Raw genomic sequence first — 11,045 nt, forward strand, 5'->3', positions numbered from 1 at the left:
TTCCTACAAATGCTACATGCACCTCCTCACTGTGGAGCAGGAGACAAAGCATTAGCTAATTAGGCACACCTCCAAAAATTCATAAAGTAGCAATTCTTCACTGTTGCTAAACAGAGCTGGACTTCAGCCTAGATTTTTCCTCTGGAATGAAAAAGCTGTGCCACGCTATCAATTTCCATTTTCTCCTTAGTTATTTGTTCCATCCACACACAGCCATAAAAGAAAAAGCAAAGCAGCCTTGCCTGTAGATAGTTGAAGTGTTCCTCATATCAAACCCTGAGGAGTTTATCCTTTCCAGGAGGGCCTGTGCAAGCCCTGGTGTGATATCATACACCGTGTCCAGCTGCTTTGTTGCGTTGTCGTAGCTGATGAACAGCCTGATCTGAGCAGCACAAACAAAACCATGCATCAGCACTGGGAGACAATGAACCCTGAAAAGTCTCTGTCTGGCACCCAAAATCAATTGAGCCTGTTCATGTTATAGAGAAAGCAAGAAGATTTGGATAAACCAGTATTTCTGAAGGCAAAGTTGAGTGAGGGATTTGAGTGATTCTTTGCCAAAATGTCACAAAATTTGTGGGTCTTTTATCATTGGTCCCTTTCAATAGAAGTCATGGAAGTCTGATACAGATAAATAATTACATATTAATGACAAGCACTTTAAAATTAAAAAGATAAAAGAATTTTGTAAAGAATACATTTATATTTCCCCTCTGTAGTTTCTCTTTATAATTCATTAATAAGATATATTAAGTTATTTTTCATGTTTAAGTTTGCTTTTGTGTTCATATTGTTTATAGCAATAATAAACCCAATAATAAACACACTTTGTTACTTACTTCATTGAGACTAATTTTCAGAATTTCTTCTAATGGGAGATGGACCATGTATCTTCCCAAAATCCATAAGCTTTCTGCACTGACCCAAGAAGTTGATTCATTGAACTCTGTTTTGTACAAATAAATACTCACTACAATGTTCAGAAAGTAATTACTTTTCAAATATATTTTACCCAGTATATTGTTATTGTTAAATAATAAAAAAATCCACAAATCAGAAAAATCCTTAGCAGAGAGAGTCAGATTCCCTCCATTTGCTACATTTTAGCACCACGCTTTTATGAGTCCATACATTTTTAAATGAAAATGAAATAGTGTTTCAAGTGTCTCAGATTTTCTCATACATAAACAATTAATGTTTTATGTTGTCAGAAAAGAGAATGGATTAAGTGTGGGACAGGAAAAAAAATTACCCAAAAGTATTAAACATGGAGTAGTGCTTTTAAATTTCACTTTTCCTAATCAATTGCATTATTTAAGAACATCAGGAAGGCCTGATACGTTATATATCTTATATATTATTATTGATGATGCTACTTATTTCAGCAATATGCAGTAGCAATAATGGAGAAAATGAAAAACTGTTCAAATACCTACATGGAAATAGGCTGACAAAACCACAAAACACTGCATAGCAGTTAAAAAATGGCATTCATTTAGTAATATTCTCCCAAGGATTGAAAATGAAATCAAGATCCAAATATCCCTGAGAAAAAAACATATTTATGGACTCCATGGGTACCCTGAGCCACAAAGACTGTTTTCTCCAGGGTGCTGTCATTTGGATGGCTCTGTGTGGGACACCTCTGAACACATTCCTCAGCAGTGCTGATACTCACAACTCTGTTAAAATAAAATCATCCATGCACTTTGAAGAGTTTGCAGTGCTGGGAAAAAAAACCAACCTGCATCTATCAGAAGCTGAAGGACTCCATTAAGTGATTTTTTTGAAAACACAGATCTAAGCTCCTTAACTGAGACAAGATGATGATCCCAGCAGACCTGTCAGGCCTGCGTTTTTTAAAGTGATATTACCTCCCATTACCCAGAATATTATGAGAGTTGAAAGACATGACAAGAGAACTAAAGAAAAAACAGCAGCATTTAAGGATGTTGACTGTGGCCTTTAGCAGAACATATTTGCAATTACCAGCCATGGCAGCTGTGATCCCCAAAATCTGATCCCTATCCCAGGTGGTCCCAGTGCTACCCACACACAAAGTGAATAAATCACCCCCTGCAGGAGTGTTCCTGCACTCTGCTGTAGCCTGGGAGTGCAGATAAACAGGAGGGAGCTTTAGACTTCCAGTCCAAGTGTGCCACAACCAGCTGGGAATCAGCCCACATTTGATGCCCTGGGTGTGGATTCACCACATCTGTGCAGCCTTTGGCAGGTGAAGCAGCAACCAGGGAGGAAAAAGAGGCACAGCAACTCCCAGTCCCTCCTAAGCTGTGTGATCTTCCAAAAATTGAGGGTTCACCAATGCTTCAGACAAAACCCAAGATGATGCTGAAGGATTTTCCCAGGACTGCTGAGGAGCACTAGGCAAATTCTGTATCTCTGCTTCCCCAGCAATGCACTGGCTCTAACATCACCTCACAGCAGCAGCATGAGCCTCCTCTCCACTCTCACTGGTTTACTCTGATATTTTGAAATGACAGGAGACCCAAGAGGTAAATTTAGCTCCACTGAAGCAAGTGGGCATTTAACCTTTGATTTCTAGGGAAGGAGGAAGAACACACACACCTGTAAGTCTAAAATGCTCCCAGGACAGCTGTGCTGGGATGCTCAGTGAAACCCAGGCTCTGATGTTCAGTGCCCTGCACAGCCCCCTTGTGGAGCCCATACTGCCTGTCCCAGCTATGGAACAGCTGTTTCAGGCACTTTAACCAGGCAAACAGGTGTGGAAAAATGCATTCAATCAGGATTAATTAACTTTGGTTTTATCATGTCCCTTTGCTGATCGAGTTGGTGCCATGTGTTTTCACAACATCCTGCATTTCTTTTGTGTTTTTAAACAGGGCAGTGGATAAGGTATCCTGAGCCAGAGCTGTTTTTCTCATCTGCACAGGAATTCAGAAGAGAACAACAAGTCTTGGCAGAGCACCTGGCCACTGTATCTTATTTCAGACTTAGTACAGAGAGAAAAGACTGGAGTACAAGAAAAAGACTTTGTGTATAGCTCTGTGCAGAACAGAAGAAGAGTCCATTGGTTGCACTTGATCCTGGAAGTCTTTTCCAGCCTTTAACAATAGCATGATTCTACTCTAGAAGTTCAAGCATCTTTGGAGCACTATTTGTTCATGAGTAACAAACACATTATATTTACTGTGTTCTGCAGAAAAGGTATTCCAGACAGCTCTCTAACCTGTGCTAACTGGGAAAACAATTCAGTACAATGGGCAGGCCTTTTGCTGAGTGCTTTTCTCTTATCATAAACAAGAATAAAACACTTTGTAACATACCACTCATGTTGTAAGATTTCTGTAGAATCTGCTTCATCCAGCCATAGAGAGCTCTCTGAGTGCTTGCTGAGGTTCTGTCATAGAGGTCCTTGAACAATGATGATCTAAGTGATAAACAGGTTTGTTAGCTCACTAATGACTTAACTATTCATTTTTTTTGAATGACACATGGACAAATCATTTTAGAAACAGCATTCTTTACACATAAGCAGAAAGCTGTATCTGGAAAACAGACTGAGAGCATATAGCAACCTCATTTTCAATAGCCAGCAAATCCAATATAGTATAAATTGTGTCTGAAAAATAAATGGCTTACAAGTTTCTGAAAGCATCCTCCAGCAGAAGGTTTGGGAGACTCCCAACGACATCAGGCTGGAGATAGTTCACTGCTGACACCCTCAGAACCTGACTCAGGATATCCACACAGTCCAGGGCACTCAGGGCCAGGAAGCATTTATCCAGTGTTACAAGGAACAAGGTCCTGTTTACTCCTGGGCTTTGGAAAATTCTCTCTCTAATCTTGCCCCAGTCAAGAATAATATTTCCTATTTCCTGCAAGCAACAAAGTGTTAAATCAACATCTCTGATTAATTCAATATATGGTTCATTTTGAGGCCTGACAGAGAGCACTGTACAAAGAATATCATCCTGTTCTCACGAAAAACAGCTGCAAACTACTGGTTGTTGGCTTTACTTCAGATAATTCCTTTCTGGCATTGGGTAGGGACCAGCTTGAATTTTTTTACAAAACCAAAATGAAAGCCAGAAAGATATTTCAAATGGCTGATTAACAAAATGACTAATTTCACCTTCTTTAGCCATCTTGGCTTTCTTTCCAGCCACCAAAAAGAAGATGCTCCCTGAGAGTAACTGGCCCTACCTACCTTAGGTGTTACTGCAGGAGGGAGAACTCTTCTCTGTAGATGAGTTTCTCTCTATTGATTACAGTGAAAATCCAAATGACTGACTTGCTGACTTGGACTTGCAGCAACTTTTTTAGACAATAAGAGTTAAATGAACTGAGTCTAACCTAAGAGGAGAGGAATCCAATCCAAGCCAGGTAAGTAACAGCAAAGCCTGCACTGTGAGCCCCCCAGTCTGTCCCTCTCCATTTATCTAAACACTGACAGCAGCTTTTCCTTTTCACATGTGGAAATTCACTTACAAGATGCTCCTTTTTGCTGTTGAAGAGGTACTTCATTGCAGTTTGGAACTGCTGCTGATCAAGCTGCTGCAATTCTGACAGTAGCTGCCTGGGCTGGTATAAAAGGTTCTTCAGGTAACTTTTTATGGACATCTGAAGTGTAGAAAAAATATGTGTAATATACATAAAACTCATACTATTGTACTTTTACTCCCTTAAAATCTGTGCTCAAGGAGAACTAAGTGCTTAGCTCTGTATTGTCTGTGCTGCCAATGATCAAAATAACTATTCCCCACACAAACTGAAAACAAAAATAATCTAAATGCATTCTGAAAGACAGCAATTTTCAAATCCTACTCTTGGCTTCATGAACCAGTCCTCTCAAGGGAGCTTTTTAACAAAGATGCCTCAGTTTCTCACTTCATAAAACAAGAGTAATAAAGCTTTTCTGCTTCACACAGCAGAGCTGTGAAAATGAAACTTCTGAAGAGCTAAAAAAAAAGCCTAAAAATATCAGGTATCATGTGCATATTACTTAAAAAAGGGAAGGAAATGTGCAATTAGATGGGAGGAAAAGTCTCTACCAGGTCATAAGCCAAAAATATTCTCTCTTGCATCAAGCTGCATTACCAGTTAACAACCTCATGCCTGTTTTGAAAAATTGAAGGGGAATCTTAACACTGGAACAGAAATAAATTTTAGGCTCGTTAGCAGCAGACTGGAGTAAAACCCCTTCTATTTCCTGACAGAATTATTTCAGAATTGGTTTGGAATTTGAATTGCAATTGTTCTTTGCTGCCTTTGCTTAACTTGCATTGCCACCACCAAATATTAACACGGCTCTTTATGCCTCGGGGTTCAGCCTGCTGAGAACATCAGGCTGCCAATAAAGCTGACAAAGGGAAGGGACAGTGGCAGCAAAATGTAGGTGAGGATGAGCTGTGAGAGTGACAGAGCCTGGGACAGGTTTCAAGCACTGTGGAGCTCCTGGGAATGCCTGAGGCTCAGGGATGGCACAGCTGACACTTTCCTGTCCCTGTGTGTGCAGGGACGAGGGAGGGGCTCAGGTGGAGGCATTTTGTAGGATGCTCTGGACATAAGGAGCAGTGTGAACTACAGCCAGCCAAAATCTGGGAGAAACCTGTCATTTTCTGGGGAAACAGCATTTATATATGCTCAACTCAGAAACAATTAGCATGAAAAATCCTAATTCCTACTTTCCATCAGAGGAAAAGCAAAAAAAGTTGTTATTATTTCTGCCTTGCATACTCCTGCAATCTTTGGGGAAAAAGACAACCTATTCCTATTTCCTATTTTCCTCAATCATTGGCCACTAGCTTTGGCTACAGAGATAGATTAAGTTTTTAAAATTCCTTTTCAAATAAAAATGTTCATGCACCTTAAATGTCACAAACCTGTAGGCTGCTAAGAGTAAACATAACTTCCTGGGCATGAAAATATGCCATGACTTTTGTAAGCAGATCTGCTGTCCAGACATTAGAGCTGTAACAGAAAACAGGATCAAAAATGCCAGTAGAATAATGTAACAAGTAAACTAATGTAACAAGTTAAATAGCAGATTACAAGAGTAAAACAGAAAAAGGGAAACAAAGAGTGATGCTAACACCATAATGACAAAAGTATTCAGTTTTTTGCCTAGCCAGAGTAATAGTTGATCTGCTTACTGCAATGAAAATACAAGGTTCAATGGGGAATGGAATTAATTAGGTTTTTTTCCATCTAATTCCACAACCACCCACAATAAACTCAATTTTCCAAGGTGCTGCCATTAGCACCATCTCCAAGGCATGTGCTTTCTGGCACCCCATTAGGCCTGCTCTGATCTGCTTGCAGAAAGCACAGGGAGGAACTGCTGCCTTTCCCTCAGCAGAGTCATTAATTTCACTGAGTCTTCCTTACACAGACACTGATTTTCTCAAAATATGTAGGAGTGGAATGGCCTTTGAGGCTTATCCTGCTCTTTCAGATTTGGGCAAAATTAGCAAATAATTCAAAAGCCACCAGGAGTTGGAGGATGGGGATGGAGTGAGAATGAAAGGAGGAGGACAGACAGCTGGAACTGCACTTAATTCCTTAAGAAGTCATTTGGACACATGTGAGCAAAGTTAATTATCAAAACTTCTGAAAACTGTAGCAAGTATTTATTTTCAGCCTCATTCTCTATTTTTTTTTCTTTTTCATGACAAACAGGTTTTTCCCTGTTAACAGGAAATACTCCTCCCAGGAGACCTAAATCCAAGTAATCATATGTGCCAACTTCATTCTATCCATAATGTTCCAGTTTCTGTGGATATGAAACAGATCATATCTGAAGTGCAAGATAATATTGAAAAATCAAGATGGGGAGAGTAATACATTACCTTTGAAAATAAAGCATATCTAGGAGGGCTGCACATGAAAAATGGAACATAAAAAGTTATGGTGAGATACTGAGTCTGAATTCATTTTAGAAGCATAAGTGGGAACAACTGTGAACATTACCATTCAGATATTTCCCAGCTATTACTTCCTCCTAAGGAAAAAATACAAATATATGTAACAAATTACTATTTTTAGATTATAATATAAAATGTTGTAATGTTAAAATGTAGAGAGATCAAATAAAAATACTAACCACAGCTTTGTGTAACAATGGAGGCAAATCTGTAAAAGATTATCCAATTATTAGAAGTTAATTTAATGTTTTATCAGTCAATTGTGTTACACAAAAATACATTTATTGTATGCAGTGATTATATACACATATATAATTTATTTGCAAAGATTTGATGCAGTTTTAATTACATTTATTTACAGAAAAAGAGTGGAGGGGGGGGAAGGCTATTCAATAATAAATTGGTGAAATTCTTTGCTGGCATAGCTCCATGAAGCCAAGAGAACAGAGACCATGGTCCCAGTCACTAAAGAGCACCTAATTTATTAACCACAGCTTTTTCTGTGCCTCAAACACACCCCTCAGACAGGAGTTCTGGTCTTACCTTCAGAGTTCTGACTGTGAGTAATCTTGGCATGATTCATTGATATCAACAAGAAACACATCTTCAGAAGTCTGGACATTTCTTCTGGTGTTTTTAGAATAAAAAGATATTTGGATTGAAGAGCAAAATAGGAAGAACAGAGTCAAAATGCAATATTCACCCCAAATTTCATAGCTATAAATCAGAGACAGCCTACACTATGGAGTACAGATAGAGATCAGAACAATCCAAAGCTGCTTGCTCCCAAGTTTTTAATTTAGATCTTTTTCTAGGATAGAGATACACTTCATGCAAACACAAGTCCATGAAGAGTGTGTGTGCAGTCAGATTTATCTCCCTATGGCAAGTGGCTCATTTAATTCTCTTCCTTGTAGCACCATTTATTTACCAAGTTACACTGCACCTAAGTATGACTTCAATGCAGTTTTGTTAAAACAGGCAAACAAATCCTTTTCAAATCAGATAAAACAGAAGAAAAACTGAATGAAAAGGAAATTATAAAGAAGCTTTGAACAAACCCAAAGCTCTTCCCAGCTGGTTAAGCTGCAGTGTCACTGCAGACCTGCTCTGGGAGCCTCCATTTGCAGATCTCTGAACTCAGGGGTGGGACAGCCTGGCCCTGGTCCCCTGTCCCTGCAGGGTGCTCCAGGCAGGGAGGGGATGGAGCACTCCCCTTCCCTGCTGCCACTTTTGGCAAATAGGGAGTAAACATCCTTATGCTCTTCTGAAGCAAAGCCTCACATTTGGGAAAGTGACCGTGTCACTTCACCTGGATGGATCAAAGCTGTGGTCTGTGTACTCACAAGAAGTGTCTCATCAAACTCTCACCACCACCACAGCCACAGTTTGTGTGGAAAGAGATGTTTTGGTAGCTCTTGCTGTCCCTGCTGCCCTGTGCTATGCAGCATAAAAATCACTGAAATATAAATTCTCTGGAAGGGCAGGAACAGGGTACCCAGAGCTTTTCACTGGGTTGTCACTGATTGTCACCAGAAAAATTTGAGTTTCACAGTTGACCAAAACAAAATGAACATGTTGCTTTTGGTCTGTATCTTGAAGGACAAGGATACACCAGCACTAATGCAATGGGGTGGGAAGGAAGGAAGGAAAGACTGGGCAGGTTTCACTCTCACAGGAGTTTCTGCAGCCACATCCCCTCCTCAGCTCTGAGGGCCATCAGCTGCTTCAATCCCACTGCAGAGGGGATTTTCTGCCTGGCCCTCTGCTCAGCCTGAGAGCCACCACCCCCACAGGTAAAACAACAAATTAATCTGAGATATTAGATCATGCCTTGACCCACAGATGGCAACTGCTTACACTGGGATTTGTCCCTGATTTAACAAATGACACACAGGGTCCCATTGGCCCACTTGGCTCTGACCATAAGGACACTTTGTTAGGTTTTGTCTCCCTTTCCCTCATTTCAAAGGTTTATTTGCAAGACACTGAATTTCTGCATTTCTTTTTGTTGCTGAATTCTGTGGTCTCTCTTCTTTCCCCCTAAAGTTCTCTGCCACAGCTCGAGTTACAGATCTGAATATTTGATAAATGACACCTTTTTTGGACTGTTTAATCTCATGTACCAAGGTACTCTTTTATAAAAATATCTTTCAACAAGCCTCCAGCAATACCTCAGTCTATTGCAAATACTTAACTCCAGTCTTGTAACAGGAGTGACTCAAACTGACAGATGATGAAAAATTTAAACTTTAGACTTCAAGAAGCTATCAACTCTGTCCTGTTCTTACACACCTGAAACCCCTTTCAGCCACTCTTTTGGGAGCACCACAGTAAATGTCTCTCATTCAGATGTATCTGGTTTCCTAGACAATGAACTTACTTGTGTTTGTTTCTGCCTGTGCCCTAATAATTTTCCAGTAAAGTTTGATTACTCTGCATAGGTTAAATCATGCTTCCAATGTCACTCCCGATTTGTTTATTCCAATTCAGTCACTTTGATCAGGGAGTGTATTTTAATTAAAGCATGCTAACTTAATGTCTAAGGAGATTAAATGCTAAGGAAAGTGCTTTTTCATCCTGACTACCTCAAGGGGACAATCAGCAGGGCACAAAAAGGGCTGTGGAAAGCCCTGCCTGGCAAGACAACCTGTAGGATGAAATAGTTCATTTTTTGAGTGAAATAGGACAGTTTGCAGCTCACAGCAACCCCCAGAGAGTCCCAAATCCCGCTCTGGGGATCTCCTGCAGATCCCACCCAGCATTTCCCCAGAGATCATCCCTTGCATTTGCTGTGATGAGATTTCTGAGCCTGCAAGACTCCCCGCTAAAGAGAAACTCCCAGATTGCCTTCTCCTCTCACTTAGAACAGCCACCCTTCCATGGACAGAAATCCTAGACATTTTATCACTCACCCCATGCAGTCGCTGCCTTATCTGAAGCTCGATAACCAGAAACTGACCTTACAATCACAACTCGCGCTGATAAGCCCTTACACTGCCCGTGCCCACCTTCCCCTGGCACCCGGGCTCTGAGGGAAAGCACCACATTCAAAGGCTGCGGGCTGGAAAGGGAGAGCGGGCAGGAGAAGAGAAGGAGGGCCAGGACCCCAGAGAGCCTTACCTGCCTCCGCCGTGGGCGCCTCCTCCCCGGCTCTGCAGGAGCTGGGCGGCTCCAGCGGGACCCTGAGAGCGGGGCCGGGCCCAGCACCGCCCTGCGGCCTCAGGCGCCGGCCCAGCGCCCCGGCCCTCAGGGCGGGCGGGAGCGGCACCTCCGCAGGGGCTCGGCAGGAGGGGACGCTTCTGTCCCCAGGTGAAGAGAGCTCAGCAAGCTGTGCAGGGAAACACAGGGCTGTTGATGCCCTGCTGTCCCATCTACCCAGCCAAAGCAGGGGAAGGTGGCCCTGGGTCCCTCAGAGCATGAACTGATTGTACCTGGGATCACCCGGCAAAAGGGGGCTGTGGTTTTGAGGGATGAAGCTGTTCCAACTTCGGAAGATTCTGGCTAAATCATGTGGCACAGCATCGTTTTCCTGCAGTGCAACACATCCAGCCCACCGTGGGAGAACAGAACAGAATAGTTCAGCCACTTTCCAGAGCAAAACCCTGCACACTGAGAGCACTGCAGTGCAGCTTGGATGGACACTGGCACCCAGAGCAGGACACGGCAGGATTCCCAAACCCAGGAGTAATGAATTTGGACATTGGAACTGCAACACTTGTTCCTTTAAATTTGGGGCAATTTAATGAACTATTGGACTCACGAGTTTCTTTCTGTGGGCTGTGAGCAGCATTGACTGCACACAAATGCTCTCAGTGCCTGTAGGAAGGAAGAAGTCCCTTCCCTCCCAAGGAACTCTGGCTGTAGAAATGCAGGTGTAGGCACAGAAATACTGTACCTGCAGGTGTAGGTACAGTCCTGGGGGTTATTCTGTTTATTCAACAGGTCTAAGCAGGTGTTTGACCCTGATGAATTTAGGCTTTGCAGAAAGATTTTCTTCATCATTGGTCATCTTTTAATTCCTCATCTCAAGTGTAAGAATACTTGGTTAAATAGAGTGAACAAAGTAGAAAATCGTAAAAAAGGATAAAAAACCCCTATTGTTTACATTGCACCTTCTGTTCCCAAACCTCTCAAAGC

At 41.7% G+C, this 11,045-nt stretch overlaps 1 protein-coding gene across 1 annotated transcript in view; it reads right to left on the bottom strand.

Moving 5' to 3' along the window:
- The window catches only part of OTOA (otoancorin), a 33,566-nt gene extending 26,039 nt beyond the window's left edge, over positions 1 to 7,527 (bottom strand). Inside the window, exons 1-10 of the mRNA XM_063171420.1 lie at positions 7,449 to 7,527; positions 7,085 to 7,113; positions 6,952 to 6,982; positions 6,831 to 6,858; positions 5,865 to 5,952; positions 4,471 to 4,602; positions 3,622 to 3,857; positions 3,306 to 3,409; positions 840 to 946; positions 243 to 382 (exon numbers count right to left, since the gene is read on the bottom strand). Of these exons, the coding sequence (XP_063027490.1) occupies positions 243 to 382; positions 840 to 946; positions 3,306 to 3,409; positions 3,622 to 3,857; positions 4,471 to 4,602; positions 5,865 to 5,952; positions 6,831 to 6,858; positions 6,952 to 6,982; positions 7,085 to 7,113; positions 7,449 to 7,527 (974 nt within the window). The remainder of the gene's footprint in view (positions 1 to 242; positions 383 to 839; positions 947 to 3,305; positions 3,410 to 3,621; positions 3,858 to 4,470; positions 4,603 to 5,864; positions 5,953 to 6,830; positions 6,859 to 6,951; positions 6,983 to 7,084; positions 7,114 to 7,448) is intronic.
- Between the last annotated feature and the right edge of the window lie 3,518 nt (positions 7,528 to 11,045).

Source organism: Melospiza melodia, chromosome 18 (genome assembly GCF_035770615.1).
Source record: "Melospiza melodia melodia isolate bMelMel2 chromosome 18, bMelMel2.pri, whole genome shotgun sequence".
NCBI lineage: Eukaryota > Metazoa > Chordata > Aves > Passeriformes > Passerellidae > Melospiza > Melospiza melodia.